This window comes from Callorhinchus milii, unplaced genomic scaffold (assembly GCF_018977255.1).
Source record: "Callorhinchus milii isolate IMCB2004 unplaced genomic scaffold, IMCB_Cmil_1.0 Scaffold20, whole genome shotgun sequence".
NCBI classification, from domain to species: domain Eukaryota; kingdom Metazoa; phylum Chordata; class Chondrichthyes; order Chimaeriformes; family Callorhinchidae; genus Callorhinchus; species Callorhinchus milii.
In genome coordinates, this window is record NW_024704761.1 from 6,048,671 (window position 1) to 6,068,368 (window position 19,698).

At 44.7% G+C, this 19,698-nt stretch overlaps 1 protein-coding gene across 3 annotated transcripts; it reads right to left on the bottom strand.

Moving 5' to 3' along the window:
• Nucleotides 1–2,628: 2,628 nt before the first annotated feature.
• dnai2b (dynein, axonemal, intermediate chain 2b) lies at nt 2,629–18,775 on the bottom strand. Of its 3 annotated transcripts, XR_006085621.1 has the most exons (15): nt 18,716–18,775; nt 16,899–17,086; nt 15,886–16,047; nt 15,355–15,479; nt 14,126–14,268; nt 13,291–13,404; nt 12,448–12,587; nt 11,934–12,056; nt 11,044–11,267; nt 6,646–6,781; nt 5,016–5,162; nt 4,316–4,534; nt 3,828–3,872; nt 3,349–3,462; nt 3,019–3,039 (listed from the first exon to the last, which is right to left on the bottom strand). XR_006085621.1 is itself a non-coding variant. In XM_042342447.1 (14 exons), the coding sequence occupies exons 2-14, from the start codon at nt 17,079–17,081 to the stop codon at nt 2,782–2,784; spliced, it is 1,767 nt and encodes a 588-aa protein (XP_042198381.1). In that variant the 5' UTR covers nt 17,082–17,086; nt 18,716–18,775; the 3' UTR covers nt 2,629–2,781. The 3 variants fall into 3 exon arrangements, 2 of the variants coding, with proteins under 2 accessions (XP_042198381.1, XP_042198380.1); XM_042342447.1 differs by lacking the exons at nt 3,019–3,039; nt 3,349–3,462 and adding an exon at nt 2,629–2,787; XM_042342446.1 differs by lacking the exon at nt 3,019–3,039 and having other exon boundaries at nt 3,313–3,462.
• Between the last annotated feature and the right edge of the window lie 923 nt (nt 18,776–19,698).

The window sequence follows — 19,698 nt, forward strand, 5'->3', positions numbered from 1 at the left end:
ACACGATCAGTCAAAGGATACATACACTCAAGGGAACCACCTACTGGCAACTCGCCACGTCTGCAACCGAGACGCTATGTCAAGGTTATACAATCATACTTAATTCTTGGATTTTTAACGTAGCGCCCTGATCGGGGCGTCGAGACGTCTCGAGGTGAATTCACGGTAGCCCGTCGGGCGAATCGACTGCGTATTTTTACCGGCAAAAAAACACAAACAAAAGAAACGCGGCAGCCAAATTTGTCCCCCACAAACAGTCGTGGATGGAGCGCGGCTTGAAATAGCGATCGGTGAACAATGTTCCCTTGCCCACCCCCCCCCCCGCCACCGCCACCCCCCGTTACCCGCCTTCCCACCCCGACCCCCACCCCACCCACCCCACCCCTCCGCCGCCCACTCAGACAAACTCAAGATCAGGTGCTGCCAGAGATGGAACGAAAGACACGTTAATGATTCATGCAATCTCGTGTAGTGCCTTAGCACGCTGTCGGAAGTCTCAAAGGACTTCACTGCAAAGTGTAGTGACTGTGTGTGCTTGCAGGCAACGTGTTGCTCTTTGGGTCCCGCGTACGTTGCTTTTAATGAGCATTGTATAGTAGCAAGGAGGTGTTTATAAATAGAAGCCTGTGCCTTGCCACAGACCTACCAATTTACCGGATCCCGAGTTGCACGACTGTGTTACATTCCAGCAGTTTTAATAATGCCGTGCACTGTGGGACCAAGGCTTGAGCAGTTACCTGTGTTATCAAAAACCCTTGACTGGCTTGTGTGCGTGCAATGCTTGGGCAAGTATTCATTTCACGCTATAATATGCTGCTGGGTGCATTGGATCACTGCAGACAGAAGGACTATGGTACCGGCCTTATTAATAACAGCAAAGGCATACACGATACGTTATAATAATTATTACATTATAAGTTATTTAATGTTACCGTTGCTGTTACTAATAATGCCTTGCTCAGTTATTATTACTCAGTGATGATACCATTTCGTCAACAAACTACATCTCACGCTTTGAGACGGCTCAATGATGTCAGAAGCCTGGAACAAATTCACCTTCTGGTTCTCTTATCCTTCGGATGAGATGTTAAACTGAGATCCCATCTGCCTGTTTGGTTGGATGTTAAGGCGCTATTCAAAAAGAAAAGAGAGATTCTTCCCGGTGTCCTGGCCAACAATCCCCCAAATAAAATTGGTCACTTACTCCGTGGTTGTTTGTCTGACATTGCTGTACACAATTGGTTGCTGCGTTTTGCCCACAAAATACAGTCAATGCATTTTACAGTATATTCTGTGAAGCGCTTTGAGACGTCTCAACAATGTGATAAGGCGCTATATCAAGGATTATTACTTTTTATTATCCTGCAAATATTATGTGGTATGTTGCATGTGGGATATAGAACCAGTTCGGATATAAGATCACAATGATAACTGAATATTCTGGCTCTTTCTGGTGCTGATCTGCCTGCAGTGCATTTCCAGCACTTCCGACGTTCACAATTTCCCTTTTCAACCATTATTAAAAGAAACTTGTTTTTCATTTCAAAAATAAAATGTACTTGTTTTTTTTTTAGAAAACCGTCAGACCAGAAGTTACCATTACCTCAAGGGGTAAAATGAAACTTATTTAATTGCGCGAGGCAAGTGTTGGAGATGTTGCAACTGTTTGTTTCCAAGCTGTTAATTATCCTTTCTGAGACAGGACAGTGCTGAATCTTAAGCTGTATTAAAAAAAATAATGATCCACGAGATGAGACTTCCTTGTAGAAAACCAATAACACTGAGAAAAGCACTGCAGGGTCTTTCAGAGATTCATTATTCCGTTACTCGTGAAAGCCAAGGTGAAGATGTGTAAACAAGGACACTTGCAAATGATTGTAGCAGTAGAGCTTTCACATGACTCTCAGGGTACTGCGAGCGGGACCAGCTCCCAGCTTTATCTGCAGGAAAGTACAACCGCAGTACGTTGTGCATTTTATGGCCTTGTTTACTGCACTTGAGGGAATGTTAAAAAGAGCTGCCTTTCACAATTTGCTATCGGGGCTGGTAAAATAAACAGCGTTGAGATTTCGTTGCCGCTGATTGCACCAGATTAACTCGGTGCAATTTCTTCCATAAAGGGAAATAATTCAGCATCTCTGCTGTCTCACCTTCACGGTGCCTGTCTGCGTCTCCGACCTCTGCTTTCTCTGCAGGTTCTCTCGTTCGCAGCTGTGAATTCAGCCATTTCCCAGGGAGAGTGCTCGGTGCAGTGAAGCACACAGCAGCACTGGTCGTGCCAAAGTGTAATGGGAATAGCCACCTGAATCAGCATCGAACATCGAAAGCAAATCTTGAGAGAAGGTTAAGGCGATTCACTTAACAAAGCATATTAATTCTTTACAAAACGGCCTCCTTTTATGCTGTAAGATTCTATGATTCCATAACAGCCGTCATCTTTTTGTCACAAACCCTGCATCGGAACTTTCAAATTATAGGCTGATATTATCATTAACGCCATCATTATTAAGCCTCCCTCACGTAGCACGTGCACAACGCACAAGAAAATAGACATCCTTGTGACACAGTATTGAAATGAAAACCAAGGCAAATACAACAAGAAGTTTATTGCGAAATTAATGAGGTCACAAACTTTAAAAACATCTCATACTGCACGAATATCCCAGTGCTCTCTTACTGTACAGGTGGCAATATCTAATTCCACCTCGACGTCGGTTGCTTCAATATTGAAATGAATTGGTTTATTCAGTTGGAATTCCAGCCTTTGGTTGCTCTGTATCTTCACATCTGAAACAAAATATATTTTGAAAGGATCATACTTCATATATTTGTTTATTAACAAATATTAACAAAACCTTGGGTAAGTTTCCTTACTCCACATACCTGATAATAATCCCTCGTGAAAAAAAACAATAATTTGGTCACTCAATCCACGGCTGTTTGTGGGACACTTGCTGTGCGCAATTGGCTGCCGCATTTTGCTCACAAATATATAGTCAATTCACTTTACAGTATATTCTGTGAAGCACTTTGAGACATCTAGAAGACGTGAAAAGCACTATATCAAATGCAAGGATTATTATTATTAAAAATACAGATTTTATTTAATAAGATTGAACCTTAACGCCTCCGCAAAATTAATGCCTACGCAAAGGCCCTGCAAAAACACCATAAATAACTAAGATGATTCTCTACAATACTATGACTGAAATAATTTACTCATCCATACTCAATTACATTTTGTTTTCAACCTTCAGTGTCAGTCGCTCAGAAATAGCCTCGAAGAAGCTACGGATGTGGGAACCTGGCTGGGCTGTGGGAGTAATCGCAAACTTGCTTTGAACTCACTTAAATTCGAACGGTTTTGAATGATAAATAATTCTTGCATTTGATGTCGCCACTTAGAACATTGGTGAGTGTGCATTCGCAGCCAATTTGCATAGCAGACAGATTTCAAAGGCCCTGCAAAAACAACAGGGGCCAATTTAAGCGGAGTCACCTCAGTGGAACGATTTTTCCCACCAAACCTTTTCCCCATTGTTAAAACCAGACGTCCTCTGTGTGCTGTTAAAACGGAACGTTTCACTCAAGATATGTGTGTGTGCACGTGCGGGGGTTGGCAATGGTGGGTAAGGAGGGGGTTGTTAAGCAGATTCCCTCCGCTATGAAGATGGGCCACAATTTAAGTGACCTGCCCAACTGTGCTTATTTCAGAAAAGCAGCAGCAGCTCTTGAGAAACTGGTCATTTTTTGGACAACGCACAATTTATTATCTGACGTTATTTGGCTTCAAAATTAGGTTCTTTCCAACTGTTCTCTATACTTACATCGTCGTCATCACCACTGCTCAGCAGAACACTCCTGTCACTTTCCTAAAGATCAAAACATGGGTCATTATTCAAACAACCGTAACTGAAGAAACATTTCATAACCTTCACCTTCAGTCGCCCTCCTACCCCTGCCCTCCAATGCCCCCCCCACCTCCTGATCCCAACCCCCAGCTCGGGACCCCCAAATTTCTGCCTTGGGACATCCTCCCACTGTGAAAGCTGCTATACAAATGTAATTTATTTGTTGTTGTCTTTCTTTGGAGCTGTTACACAACAGCAAAAATTGGAAGTAGAGATGCACACATAGCACGAGGTAGCAGTACGCCCAACCCTAATAAAATACCGAAAAAAGCAATGCCACCAGACACTGGGGCTATAACTGCTGTGTAAAATACTCTGCTTGAGAGCGATCTCAGCAACATTGACGCATCAAATAAATCATGGATCTACTGAACTGGTCCTCAAATAAGGGGAAGTTCACTCACATCTTGCTTTTTCTTTCTTTTCATAAGCCTCGTTTTTTCTGCTTTGATGGTTTCGAAGAAATCTTCCTCCACTTGCTCAATTTCCTGTTGAGAGGCGGCCACACCCTCACGGGGTTGTTGTTCTTCGTCCTTTCCTTCAGTCTTGGCGCGTTCCTTCAAGCGCATCTCGCGGTGCCGGGATTCCAGAATCTTCTCCCTCTTCGTTTCCCTGTCGTACATCTAAGCGTGCCAGAAGTAACGTGAAATGTACAAAGATTTCCAATTGATTTAAAAATTATTTTCCTGATTAATTAATGAAGTAATTAATTTTCATGCCTTCGACCAGACATGAAGACATTTTTATATCGCGATGCATTTATATTGTTGAAAGGAACCTGGGCACTTTTGAGGTGAATGTCCATAACAGAGGTCAAGACCTTCCTGCTTTCTGTCTCCATCTCAGTCTCCAGTTCTCTTTCTCTCTCTGTTTCTCAACAGACTGGTTTGTAAATGAGTCCATCATCACGGCCTAACTACCCTCCTTCACAACCCGTCCAGCCATTAATTACTCTCTGGCTAAAGAAAGGTTTTCTGGTTTCTATCCTGAAATCGCTCTCCATTGCGTCACTGAAAACCACTTTTAAATGCATTGGATTCAAAAACCCATCTCCACCCCCACCCCACCCCCCGAGCCTAACCTAATGGTTCCTAGAAGACTTACTGCAACGGCAAGACTCTTTTCATACTTATCCAGTGTATAGAGTCCTGCCGAAAGTTCCAGCAGGGTTGCTGACCCATCGTGAGACCCGCACACAATGTATTGTCCATTATCCTGCATGCGGATGCTGTAGAGTGGATTGTCGCACACCTGCAAAGCAGAGGGATTCCGTCTGAAAAGTTGGGATTCAACAATTTAAGACACTTTCTCTTTGGTTGGTTCCAAGTTGAGGCACCCTCTTGCGCATCTCCAATGTCCCATTAGTGGGTGACAATGGCAGAGCGGGGCTCGGTTGTAAAATGGTCCTGGTGCAGAAAGGATTAAAGAGCGAAGAAAATAACTTACTACCAAAGGCTCACACCTAAACATTGCCTCTAGGGAGAAGGTACTAGCGAGGCCTGACGTACTTCAGTAGGTGAAACGCTTTGAGACGTCCTCCTGATGTGAAAGGCGCTATATCAATTTATTATTATTATTACTATTATTGCATTGGACTGTACCCGGGTAGAAAGAAAAATGCGAGGGCTTTCATTAAAATAAATTGAAAAAATTAAGTATGATCAAGTAAATAACCAGGAGGCCTGTTAAAATAATCCCCATAGGAGCTCATTAAAGCAAGATGATTTCTGTACTGTGGGGCTCAGAAATGTCTCGTTAATTAGGTGTAAACTACAAAACAAGATAAATCCCTGTGAGGCACTGCCTGAGACGTAACATTTGCGACTTTGCAGGGCAGGGAAACGAATAGGCTGCAGCATCCCTTATTCTATAAAGCAACATTAACTGCCTCAGTGTACCGGTATCGAGAACAGCTCCACCGTGAGACAAATAGGCAACAGGGGTGTGGTGACTCGTTTTATATTTGACTGATGGGTGTACGTCGGCCATTGCTATCTGTAAAAGATATAAGACTGAATTTATCCTTCCGTCCGTGGCACAGTAAGATTACTGCGCTCTCTGTAGCACTCGGCAACAGGAGCCATTAAGGAAAAGGAGTTTAAACAGGGCTGTCACCGTGGCAATATACTGCGATGTTTCGTGCTTAAAACGAAAAGCTTTATAAGGAAATTACTGTATTTCAGCATTTCAATTCTTCATACGAAAATGAGTATTTTTAAGCGGACGTATTGTTTTGCTGTATGATATATATTTTGCCTCCCATACCCGAAGTCAAGGGTGCTATATAAATGCAAGTTGTTGTTGTGTGAAAGGTTATCTCCCCTTCTAAGTCAGATTGTGACCCACCCGCATGTCTGAAACGTACAAACGTCTCATCATCACTGCAGATAGCTTCAATTCTCTTATGAATCATTTTAATTTCTAATGTTTTAGCAGTGGCATGAACACACATGATTAGAATTTTCACCCTGGACCTGTGCAAAATAAATTATATTCACTGATATAAATCAAACCATCTTTTATGCCCATATATGTGAGATATATCCAGACTCGCTTTTGAATCGTCACTCTTATTAGGACTGCATGTTTTGCCCACAAAATATACAATGTGATAAGGCGCTATATCAAATACAAGGATTATTATTATTCTGTGTCTGATTTGTAGCAGGTTTGTCATCACAATAACAATAACAATAATAATTAAATGAATCAATGAATCAATCAATCAATATACCTTAATGCTGAGGGTGGGATCATTGTGCTTGAATGACAAGTCCCATACATCAAGAGTCCCATCCATTTTAGTTGTGAAGAAGACAGAAGCCTTCATCGTGCTCCAACAGCCATCGGTCAGGTTGGACAAGTGATACCTAAAACAAGGTACGTATGCCGACAGTTAGTCATTAGCAGAGATTTATTCACTTCTACTGGCATTTTGCACCCAGATTCTCCCACTGTAGAAGAAAAGGTAAGTTTCGGATTCACCACTTTGCAACTGCAACAGATACCTGAGAAATCAAGTCATGATCATGTTTATAAGGCAGGACCTACATCAAATAACCCAGCCAAGAGAGAGATACTTCCTGTAAATGAATATTAAGGTTACGAGCTTGATCTCACTCGCAGCTGAGCCACCTGCTCCGCACTGGAACATCTCGGTCCTCAACCTCTGCCAGTTACACGTGTTGCTCAGGCAGTATTCCACGAGACTTGCGCCTGAGGTTCACGCCGCTCTAAACCTGGCGCGGTGGTAGCTCCCTCGTCTCTGAGTCAGAAGGCTGTGGGTTCAAGCCCCACGTCAGGACTTGGAATCACATTGTCTAAGCTGATGCTGGTGGGTGGGGGGGTGGTGTTGCATTTTCGGAGGTTTGTTAAACCGAGGTCCCATCTGCCTGTTCAGGTGGATGTAAAAGATCTCTTGGCACTACTCGGAGTTTCTCTCTTCAAACCATCTCACCTAAACTCTGATCTCTGATTCATTTAAAATCCTGCCTAGAACCTTGGTTATCTGGCCGGAGACTTGTTAACAGAGCTCAGTCAGATAAGGGTGGACTATTTCCTGCCGAGTTTCCAGTTCTCATTGAGGTATAAAGATAGTGGGGGGGAAACTGAAACGCAGTGTTGTTCTGTGGTCCAGGCGAACGATGTGCTTGCTAGTGGCTCAATACAGGAATCCCTCATTTTCATCTACATTTCCCTGATCTCCGATCGTGTCAAAAAAATACTATTCACATGGTCATCCTCACCTCGATGACGCAATCATCTTATATTTCCAAAGGAAGGTCGCTTATACAAACTGATCAGCACACGACCCAATCTGTACCTTGTTGCAAAAAAAGCAAATAACACTTATAAACTGAAAAGTGTTTCCCACTGCAACATAGCAGTTTGTCTCACCGTGATTTAACCCTCTTGTCAGTTGAAGCATCCTGAAAAATTGCCCTGGAGCCCGTTGCAATGAATCGTGCAAAAGTAACATGATATTCCGTTACTGCAGCAACAGGGACGATCAGTGAGATACGGGTCAAAATGACCAAGTACATCCAGGCAATAGCCTCATGTAACATTACCCATACTTTTCTTCTTGGTGTCTGTGCCTTCGTTTGATGCAAATTTACACAGAACACAATACTGGCTGGAAAAAGAATGTGTAACGTGGAACTGTAGGATCGGCTGATGTCCACTCCCGAGGACTGAACGAGACTCTGACTGTTCCACAGAAACGTTTTCTCGTCTTTAAACTGAGACGGTGGTTAAAATTGCATTCAAAAGCAAGTTGGAATTGGACTCCGCTGAAAATCTAAAGTCATGCCTTTGCTGTTCCTCCAGCGAGATCGGCACGACTTTGAAATCAATTATGTGTTGAGTTTCACTTCGGCTTGGTGTGTGACTCAGCAAAGAAGCTTCGCTTGAAATCCAGAATTTACATGTGCTTTCAAAGTAACATAGAAACCCGTATTTATTCTGAAAGTCTTTCCCTGCTGTGTGGGTAGCAGCAAGTGGATTGATTAGAGAATACCAAATCCTCAATTGATAGCTGAGTGCAGTTAACTGATTGCTGACACAATGATACTGTGATCTCAATACAAGAGAAAATAGAAGTGACAAGAGGTAGGGCAGAAGAGTGGGCGAGAGGGATTAAGATGGATGGAAGCTTCAACAACAAGAAATTACATTTGTATAGCGCCTTTCACTTCGGGAGGATGTCCCAAGATGCTGGGCAGTCACGGATTTGGACCCGAATAGGGATTGGGATTAGGAGAGATGGAGGGCAGGGAGGGTGGGGGTAGGAGGGGTAACCAAAGGAGCAGTCAAAGAGGAGGGTCATGAGACCTGCCTTGAAGGAGGCAAGGGAGGGAGCGAGGCAAAGGATCTGTGGACTGGAGTTCCAAAGGGTGGGGGCAGAGAGGCTGAAGGCCTGAGCGGAGGGAGGCTTCCGTGGAGCATAAACACTGGAGCAGACTAGTTAAGCCAAGTGGTCTGTTTCTGCAGGAGATTCTATGCGATTCTGGATAGCTCTGAGTCCCTCTTCTCCCTGTTGCTAACTGCCAAAACCCTCGGGCAGTTGCATGTTACCCAACGACACAAATGAGAGAGAGAGAGCTCCGAGTGCGCAATCCAACACCAAGGCACCTCTTATTTGCACTTGAATTGTGGAGTCGCTTCGGGCTGCATTGTTGGAGAGAAAAAAACATCAGGGTTTCATAGTTGTAAAATGACACCATGGGAACAGCAGCAATCAGCAAACAGGTGTAGCACTTAACCCTTCAAGGTCTGAGTGAGTTTTGGACCATCCAGAACATTTTAAGGCTCAGTCACCTCTCGTGCACACTTTGAATCTGTAACAGCGAACTCTCTGTGGGTTTAATCGCATAACAAACATGAATGAGAATAAAACTGTCTCCATTAGCGATAATGTGCTATTTTGTGCCCATAGCAACAAAAAGTGACAGCTGTATAATAATAATCCTTGCATTTGACATAGAACCTACAACGTTACAGGATGTTGCTGACCTGTGCAATGACTGTATATTTGCAGGCTGACACTAACGCCAATTTGCACACAATGTGCCACAAACAACCATGAAGTAAATGATCAATTTAGATGCAGGACTCATACATCCAGATAAACTCCTTTCAGCCTTGAAACACGGTAGTGCCACGAAACCCACAAACCTTCTGACCCAGAGACTGCGATTGAGCCAAAGCTGAAAGCTACTCAAAAAATACACTATATTTACTGTACGTGAATTACAATCTCACACAGACTTAAATTAAACCGGTCACATACAAATAAAAGGGTAAGTCAACTGTTTGGTTCTTTTTCCTTTGAAGGATCGCAGAGTTCTTTTTAAAAAAATATTTATTGTACGTAAACTGAGTCAACGGTGAGATCTCTTTGCAATGTTTGCACAGAAACAGCTTCTGAAAAACAATCTCCAGCGTCAAAGCTCCATCCAGTTCTGCGCTTTCCGGCCATCCACCGCTGTACTTGTATTTGCTTTCCATGCAGAGCAGGAATCAAGTTGTCACTAACAAACTGATAAATTTGGAGTCCTGTAGCTCAGTGGTTAGAGCACTCGCTTTGCAAGTGAGAGACCTGAGTTCAATTCCAGGCAGGTCAGGGCGAAACCTTGGGCAAGTTTCCTTACTCCTCACAGAGCCTAATAATAATCCCTCCAAAACCAAAAAAAAATAATAAATTGGTCATTTTCAATCTACGACTGTTTGTGGGACATCGCTGTGCGCAATTGGCTGCCGCGTTCGCCCACAAATATACAGTCAATTCACTTTACAGTGTGTTGCGTGAAGCGCTTTGGGACGTCCTCCCGACGTGAAAAGCGCTATATCAAATGCGAGGATTATTATTATTATTAAATAATTCTGGTTTTGAACCTAAGCTTAAGCCCAGAAATCATGAACCTGAGACTGCAGTCTGACAGAGCAGAGAAGCTGTGGCAGCAATGTGGTGCTCTACCACCACCTGGTGGCAGCAGTTGGTTACTGCACCAGTGCAAAAAAAAAAACAACAACAACAACAACTCCCCACATCCATTTTCTCCTCTGCTGTGTGAAGCTCACTGTCATCCACAGAGATGCAACAAAAACGCAACCCCCCCCACTCTCCCCCCCCCCTTACATATATTTTAATCACCCCTGAAGGCTACATCGGTAAATGCAGCAAATACACCTTACATCTTCTTACTACGGGGGGGGGGGGGGGGGAAATAACTCTTCGCTATTAGTATTGCGAATTTCGTGTCACCTGGCAAGGATTTCGCTTCAAAGAATTTGCGGTATCTGCAATATAAACACAGTCAAGAACGTAGCTTGCATGCTTTATGGGCGAAGGCATTTGCTCTCTCTCTCTTCTTTCTCTCTCTCTCTCTCTCTCTCTCCTTTATCTCTTTTTTTGGTCAGCCAGGTATCTGACACATGCGGAAAGCCATCAGCCATCTGCTAAGAGTATCCAAGCCAAGCTGAGATTTCCACGCACGTGGAAGTTCCAGAGATGGATTGCTGGATTGGATGCACGCTAACTCCCTTGAGGATCGCATCCTGTTTACCTAATTCCGGAAAGTATGAGGCGCAGGTTGGCAAGAGCCCAAGGCCTTATCTGTACTTTACTTACTTGGTGCATAAGATGGACGCATCTTTGATATCCTCGGACCAGACTCTCGCTGTCCAGTCTCCGATGGACAAGAAGTTCTTTGGGAAAAAGGGGTTTCTCTGGAGGGCATACACCGGGCCGTGGTGCCCGGAGAAGATGCCCATGATCTTTTCAGATGGCGTTTTTGCCTTTCGATTCCCCAGGATTATCAGTCCTGCTTCGGTTCCGACCATGAATTTGGTTGGCTGTAGAGCAACGCACCGTTTAGTGGAGCAGCGGAATTAAAATACAAACAAATGTTGAATAATTTACTAATTTAGAGGATTTCAATTGAATATTTTTTTTTAAGTCTTCAAACTCAACCCTGCAGGCTCAGTTAGCATGTACCTTTGACCCAGAGGGTTGTGGATTCAAATCCCACATTGAGCTCATCAGTCAGCCTGACATCAACAGTGCAGTATTTGTGTAATTCTGCATTGTCAGGGAAGCTGCCCTTCGGATGAGATGTCAAGTAAAGGCCGGATAAAATGTGACAATCAGCAAAAAGCGAGCGTTTACCTTTCTTGTGTTGGTGCGGGGGATGGGGTGGTGGGTGGAGGGTAATAGTTTCTGCTGTTTTTATCCTCTCCGCTTTATAGTGTTCATGATAAGTTGTCAATTCCACATGGCAGAAAGGTACCCTCTCCTGCAAACCTCAGTCAGTGCTCATCTGCAAGCAACCACCCGCTGAGAGGTAGACAAAAGCACCTTTGCAGAACCCATCTGCCAACCTACCTACGACCCTGTTCAGAAAACCCAGACATCTGTTGGTCTTCTGCTGTTTTTCTCCTTAAAATTTCACAAGCCACTTTCTGTAAATGCACCTCCTTTATTGCCTGTATAACTGCATTACGAGGTGCCTGAATAATTACCATGGTGGTTTCAAACTCCAACGAGATGCCTCCAAGTGCGTTATCCAGATCCTCTTTCTTTGAAGTATCCAGGATAAGTCTCTCCACGGGTTCACTCATTTTCCGGATGTCCCACCACAGCACCTGGGGACACCAATACAGTACAATGCAATTTACATTGATATACCTGCACTGCCTTTCATATCGGGAGGACATCTCAAAGCATTTGAGACTGGGATCCGTTACTGTAAAGCGCTCTGAGACGCCGTCCGGCGTGGAGGGCGCTATATAAATCCAAGTTGTTGTTCTGCTGCGTGGAGGCCTGAGCTGGGGATAACACAGACTCTGACCGCAAAATAACATTCCCTCTCATACAATGTGTACTTTTCCTTCTGGATTCTCTATTAACCCACAAAATAGTCAGTTTGGGCTTCTACTAATTTAGCGGGTCTTCAGGACTTGTGTGATTTGAAATTGTCGGTCAGTGGGAAAACGAAAAGGCTTAAAATGTGCATCTTTTTCATTCTGCAGTTACCTGACCATCGGTGGATGTGGAGAAACAATCAGTTCCTGTCTTAGACTGTAACCAAATGACCTTATAGACAGGATCTCTGTGACAGTGTTCGATGGCTGGCATCTCCACTGCCTGGCTGCCTTTCCTTGTGTCCCAGTACCCTGGGGAGATGAAACAGACCGCTTACGTAAATTTCAAAACTCTTTCACACTGAGAACCTTGCATCAATTTTCAATGGTTGCATGTAAGTTACCGAGAGAGCAAAAAAAAAACATAATGTGAATGCATCTTTTGTTTAGAATGGATCGCGCATTCAGACGCCCTCCTTACCCCACCCTTCCTGCCCTCCACCCCTCCTGATCTCAACCCCAGCTCGGGTCCAAATCTCTGTCTGTCCAGCGCCCAGACCATAAAGGTTGGCCACCACTGGTGTGTGGGAATAATAATAATAATAATTATAATAATCATAGTCCTTGCATTTGATATAATGCCTTATCACGTCTTCGAAAGGTATAATATACTGTAAAGTGAATTTGACTGTATATTTTGTGGGCGAAACGCATGACAAGTGCTGTCCCGTTCACTGAGAATAGGGCCAGCCTTTCCCACAAGTTTACAATAGCATTTCCCAGCCCCCCGCCCCCCACCACCCCATCTTGGCCGAATATATCTCTCCACATCCCGGCATGGACAAGTTGCCCAAATAGCCCGTTGCTGTGCTGCTTCGCTCTATGTATCATTCTGCGCGGCATTTGTGACATTTCCCAGCGCCAGTGACGTGACGGAACTGTTTATGATGAGCTGAGAGACTGTAACTTTTTTTTAAAAAAATACGTGATTGTATTTGAGTATACTTTGACTGACCAATCTGTCCGTTGTAGCAGCCTCCTGCGAGAATGTGCGGATCTTTGGGGTTGTATTCCAGACAGACGAGAGGGGTGAAGGGTTTCAGTGCCATGTCTGGTTTACTGGGGTGTTCTGCGGAAACAAAATAGGATTCAATATACGTTCCTCTGACAATATTATCAGTGTTAAACCATTAAACAATGGGCTCTGTCTAGCAGTTTGCTGTACCAGACATAAACTACAGTATTATACACAGTTGAACAGCTTTCACTAAGAGGCCTTTTAGCTGAAGTTATGTGACCTTATGTGACTCTAGGCCACAAACATCAGATCAGCCAAGGAAGGGTTGCCATGTGCATTATTGCTCTCAAACTAGGGAATGTATAAGTCCAGTTTCCGCTCACAAGCCTCAAAATGTTTGCGACTCTTCCATGGTTTGATATTTCTTCTCTGGCGCTATGTAGGCTGCCTAGGTTCCTTGAAGTCAACCCAGCAGCACCAGTGAATCTATCTGATCACAGTTATCTTACTGTAACGTTAGGGGTTGTGAAATCAGTCAGACCTCTTCAGCATCGAATGTGGAGCTTAATCCGGCAGTTAAAAAAAAATGGTTACTCAATTCAACAACTGTTTGTGGGAAACTGCTGTGCAAATTGGCTGCTGTATTTCATCCATAAAATATACAGTCAATTCACGTTACAGTATATTCTGTGAAGCACTAGAAGACATGATAAGGTGCTATATCAAGTGCAAGGATTATTATCCCACAGAGCCTCGCTGACTGTGTATTTTGTGGGCAAAACGCAGCAGCCAATATACAATCATTCTGTCAGTGACAATTTCACTCACTTACCCAGGTCCCAGATATATGAGTCTAGGCTCATTTCTGGAGAACCTCGTTGAAACTCAAGGCAACAGTAAGCAATGGCCAACTTCCTCGCTCCATCCGGGTGCCACGAGAGGTGAGATACCGTCCGTTTAATTCTATTAGGATCTCTATTGAACAAAACAAAGATCATAGAGATTTTATGTGACAAATTACTAGCAACATAGCCTCAGTAAAACTCTCAGAAGTCTGATCTATATAAATAGTACAAACTCTCAGAAGTCTGATCTATATAAATAGTACAATCGCCTAAGTCGTACTTCTGCCCAAGTCCTATTGTAGAGTTTATATTCTATGTGAGTTTGACATAATGCATAAGTCATATTAAATGTATGGTGCCAAATGATACAACTTGTGTGAAATTTACTGTGTAGTCCTCCTAAGGCAATCACTTCCCAGGGAATAGAAACAGGACTCTGCAATACAATACAAATTACAATTACATTTGTATAGCGCCTTTCACGTCGGGAGGACATTCCAGTACTTTCAACACACACCCATTCAAAATTAGTCCAGTTACATCCATACTCCAGGTGCACAGTCCAGTGTCTCAAACCAGCTGCGCTGTAGCGAGAGCACTGGCTTCATGAACATATCCAACCGCTCAGACCAACATCTCTGCCAAAAGCTGGGAGATGGGGTGGTCAATAATGATATCTCCATCATCTCAACGAGATCTCAGTCACCGACTCGACTTTCGCAACCAAGAGTAGTTTAAAAGCCGAGCGGTGACCAGTGATATTTCATGCTCCCATCATTACTGGCACTGGGAGTTGGGAAGACAGCTCTGCATGTGTCTGGAAACTCAGAGTTTGAAACTCTGGAACACTCTCCCTCAATCCCTCCGCCTTACCCCTATCTCTCCCCTTTTTCCCGCTGAAGGCCTCCCTCTTCGACTGTGCTTACGGCCATCGCTCCCCACCCCCCTCCTATATATAAGTGCAAGTTGTTATTGTGTCTTAACTGAGCGCACAGATGTCCATACACCGGTACTAATTCAGGTCAGTACCTAAAAACTCAAGGACAATCTGATGTGTGTGAGATTTGTAATTAAGATTTATAATTTTTTTTTAAAACTGGAGATGAGTTGCTGTAAATTGAGTTTCGATTTCAGATATACCTGGAAGTGTCTTTCCACTCTGCTGCGGCAACAATTTTGCATCTTGTCAGAAATCAGCAAAGCATGAAACGCTCACCTGAAAACATTGGTAGTTTTTGCTGATAGAGCTTCCTGTACGGTATCCATTATATCGTCCTCCTCATCAAAGTATTCCTGGTAAATGTTGATTGCATTGTTCTGTTTAATGCAATGTTCCATCAACTGTGAGAGAGGCAACAAAACACAACTGAGGAAAGTAGAGCAATTCTAAATGAAAGGTTTGCTTGCTTTGGCCACTTTATGCAGTGAAGAGATCCACACCCCCATTTGGGCTATAAATGAATCCAACAACAACATCATATTACATTTGTATTAGTGCAGCGCCTCTCGCGTCGGGAAGAAGTCCCAAGGCGCTGGAGAGTCGGGGATTTGGACCCGAGCTGGGGGTTGGGATCAGGAGGGATGGAGGCAGGGAGGGTAGGGGTAGGAGGGTGACCGAAGTTGCAGTCGAAGAGGAGGATCTTGAGATGGGCCTTGAAGGAGGCAAGTGAGGGAGCGAGGCAAAGTGGATGGGGTTGCAAAGGGTGAATCCATGATACAATGGAGAGCATTATAACCGGGTACTTACGCCACCCAGCTGCATAATTGTGTTGATATAGTTCTCGTCCTTTTCCACTTTCTTTCGGTAGCGAATGGTGTGCTCCAGCTCCATGGGATTTACATCTTTCGGCCAGCCTCCCTCCACATGGTTAATCCCTCGGTTCTCTGTTTGGAAACGCACCGTGTTTGCCTCAATGTGGGAAGAGTGGAAATAAAATCTGTGAAATTGCTGCACTCTGAGGTCAATATCTTTCGGGCAGAATCTATTGTGACGGTCAATAAGTTTCCTATCTTTGATAAAGTCTTCAGTCACAGAGACTTTGATGTTAAAGCTGCTATTCTTCGAATCACACCTAAAGACTTTCCTCTTAACATAACATAACATGCAGGAGCAGGAGTAGGCCATTCGACCCTTCGAGTCTGCCCCGCCATTCAATCATAGCTGATCTTCTAATCTAACTCCAGCTAATATTACAACCCTGCCTTATCCCCATATCCCTTAATACACTTTCGCAATAAGAATACCTCTTCAACCGTACTTACATTAAAACGAAAGAACACTCAACATAATTAGAAACTAACAACCAGATTTCAGTGTTTTGTGCGCCTGCTTAATTGTGAGTGACAGAGCGCTCAATCACTCCAAAACTGACGCAAGGTACCAGATCAATCTTTTGTTTTATGTCCTTCTGCTGCTTCGTGCTTTTTAACTGTGGCGTTAATCTGATTGGTGGCACTTGTCCTGAAGTCTGTAATCTGATAACCTTGGTTGAAATTATAGCAAGCAAGCCTTATTATGAAACGTAGAAATATACTACACAATATCTTTGTTCCACCAAGAAGCCATCCATTGTAATCCCAATGCCCTGCTCTTTCCCCACATCCTTTAATAGCCTTACTCTGCATTCCCTCAGGACAGCCACACCTGGCAGATCAATCCATCCTCCGACAACCTCCTGGGAAATACTGAGGATTTATTTTTTTAAAAATAGGTTCCAATGTTTTAATACTGCAAACAGCTGTTGGTTGCTGCTTCCTTACCTCATGTTCAGACAAAACTTTGGAGCATTGCACAGCCACATCGCAAGGATTTCTGTTGATGAAATACTCGGATAATTTCGGATCCGGAATAATGTCAACGTGTAGCTCTGCAGGACGGTCTGAAAAGTTGCATTGCCTGCCAAATTCATTTCGTATTTTGGTGTAAACATAAACAATTTCCATGGTGCCTAGAAAGATAGAAGATTCATCTGTTGACACCAGCACATAAACAAAGTCTTAACTAATCTTTTGCTTAGATCTCCGGCATGTCCCTTGTGCCCTCCATCCCACCATCGATGGCCGCGCTTTCAGCCACTGCGCCCTGAAACTCTGGAACACTCTTCCTCTATCCCTTCGTCTTGTCCCCTCCTTCCCCATCTGCAAGTCGCACCTGAAGACCTTCCGCTTCGACTGTGCCTACACTCACTTCCCCCGGTGTCATGCTCCGCCACTGTCAAGCGCTCTCGGACTCTACCCTGCGCGAGGGGCGCTACATAAATGCAAGTTGTTTTTTGGTTAGAACAGTGGTGGAGTGTTTCAGTCTGAGATGATCATTGGGAGAAAGGTGTGAAGCTTTAAAATCAAAACTCCTGGTAATCTTCCAGCCCCATTTGATCTCTTTACCTTCCAGAATACCTGCTCTAACTCCCATCCCCGCATCTAGCTGTTTTTCTGCGTGTGCGGGTGTGTGGTATGTTTTGTGTGTTGCTCCAGCCCAAGCTGCGAAACCTTGGGCAAGTTTCCTTACTCCACACAGAGCCTAATAATATTCCCTCCAAAACCCAAAACAATAATAAATTGGTCATTTTCAACCTACGACTGTTTGTGGGACATTGCTGTGCGCAATTGGCTGCCGCGTTCGCCCACAAATATACAGTCAGTTCACTTTACAGTGTGTTCTGTGAAGCGCTTTGGGACGTCCTCCCGACGTGAAAAGCGCTATATCAAATGCAAGGATTATTATTATTATTATTATGCTGTTTAAAAAAATAACTGAAGCAAGAGGAGGAACCTGCAACTCAAGGCATTTCACTCCAGATTTCAGGCTGAATGTTCCTGAGGAACAAGTCCCCCCCACACCCCCTATAACTAAACTATAATTCTGGCTCCAGGGAATCAGCCTTAAAGCCATTATTTCGGAGTCACTGTAAAAAAGGGCGCAGTTTCCCAGTGAGTGGGTGGGTGGGTAAATGAGTGAGTGAGTGAGTGAGTGAGTGAGTGGGTGGGTGAGAGGGTGAGTGAGTGAATGGGTGAGAGGGTGAGTGAGTGAGTGGGTGAGTGAGTGAGTAAGAGGGTGAGTGAGTGAGTGAGTGAGAGGGTGAGTGAGTGGGTGAGTGAGTGAGTAAGAGGGTGATTGAGTGAGTGAGTGAGAGGGTGAGTGAGTGGGTGAGAGGGTGAGTGAGTGGGTGAGAGGGTGAGTGAGTGGGTGAGAGGGTGAGTGAGTGGGTGAGTGAGTGAGTGAATGGGTGAGAGGGTGAGTGAGTGAGTGGGTGAGTGAGTGAGAGGGTGAGTGAGTGAATGGGTGAGTGAGTGAGAGGGTGAGTGAGTGAGTGAGTGGGTGAGAGGGTGAGTGAGTGAGAGGGTGAGTGAGTGGGTGAGAGGGTGAGTGAGTGGGTGAGAGGGTGAGTGAGTGAGTGGGTGAGTGAGTGAGAGGGTGAGTGAGTGAATGGGTGAGTGAGTGAGAGGGTGAGTGAGTGAGTGAGAGGGTGAGAGGGTGAGTGAGTGAGAGGGTGAGTGAGTGGGTGAGAGGGTGAGTGAGTGAGTGAGTGAGTGGCTCCATTGGCAGGTCCCCCTCCCCTCCCCAGTCACACACTTACCCTCAGTCGGGCTGCGGCTCCGATAGTTTACTGTATCTTAGCAACAAGACACAAACTGTTACAGGCGGGTCGCTGGGTGGCAATGCGCAGGCGCGTCGGTCTCCCCCCCCCCCCCCCCCATAGCGACACCTACCGGCCAGGTGTGAATACACACCCAGCCGCCCCCAGGCTGGATGCCAAGCAGATTGGGGAGGGTTCAAGCCCGACTGGGCGCGTTTCTGCCCAATGCCTCATTTTTATTTTTTTTAATTTAAAAAGAATTAGTTCCCCCCCCACACCCCCCTCCGCCTTTGAAAACCTTTTATCTTTAGCCCCCGCCCGCCCCATCTGTTGGATCTCCATAACGACGTGATATGGCACCCCTCACGTAGGGTAGCGTCCCAGAGCGCACAGTAACTCCACCTCGCGGTCCCTGCTCCTCGCTCCCTCCCTCCCTCCCTCCCTCGCCTCCTTCAAGGTCCGTCTCAGGATCCTTCCTCTTCGACAGCGCATTTGGTCACCCTCCTACCCTCCTGATCCCAACCCCCAGCTCGGGTTCAACACCCTGACTGTCCAGCCACCCGGGGATGTCCTCCCGACGCGAAAAGCACTATACAAACGTAATTTGTTGTCGTTTCCTTACATAGCTCCAAAAAGCACTGAACTTAAATCGGCCACTCCGTTACCCATAGGAGGCAACGCAAAATATAGGGTTATTTTGGTGCTAGTGTCCACTTGGCTTTGGGCTACAAACTTAATTTAAATTTCTGGTAACCCTGCTCACACTGTAGGCAGAGTCTCAACTTGTCCCGCGCCCAGCCATTGGGTTTGATCGCTCAAGTTGCTCCGTACAACCTTTGGGTTGAGAACTGAGCCAACAACTCATTTGGCACACTTAAAACATCTCTAAATTAAATTACTGAGAGTTCGACGCATGTACGGTTTCAATGCATTTTGCAATGGGGTGCACATTCTACCCACAACAACTTGCACTTATATAGCGC

What these genes read in the sequence shown, in the direction of transcription:
- dnai2b (XM_042342446.1), bottom strand. Translation starts at nt 17,081, where the DNA reads ATGGAAATTGTTTATGTTTACACCAAAATACGAAATGAATTTGGCAGG. An exon ending in AAGTTTTGTCTGAACATGAG is followed by an intron (nt 16,048 to 16,898) that starts GTAAGGAAGCAG and finishes TCCCACATTGAG; the next exon opens with GCAAACACGGTGCGTTTCCA. An exon ending in CAATTATGCAGCTGGGTGGC is followed by an intron (nt 15,480 to 15,885) that starts GTAAGTACCCGG and finishes CCTCTCTCACAG; the next exon opens with TTGATGGAACATTGCATTAA.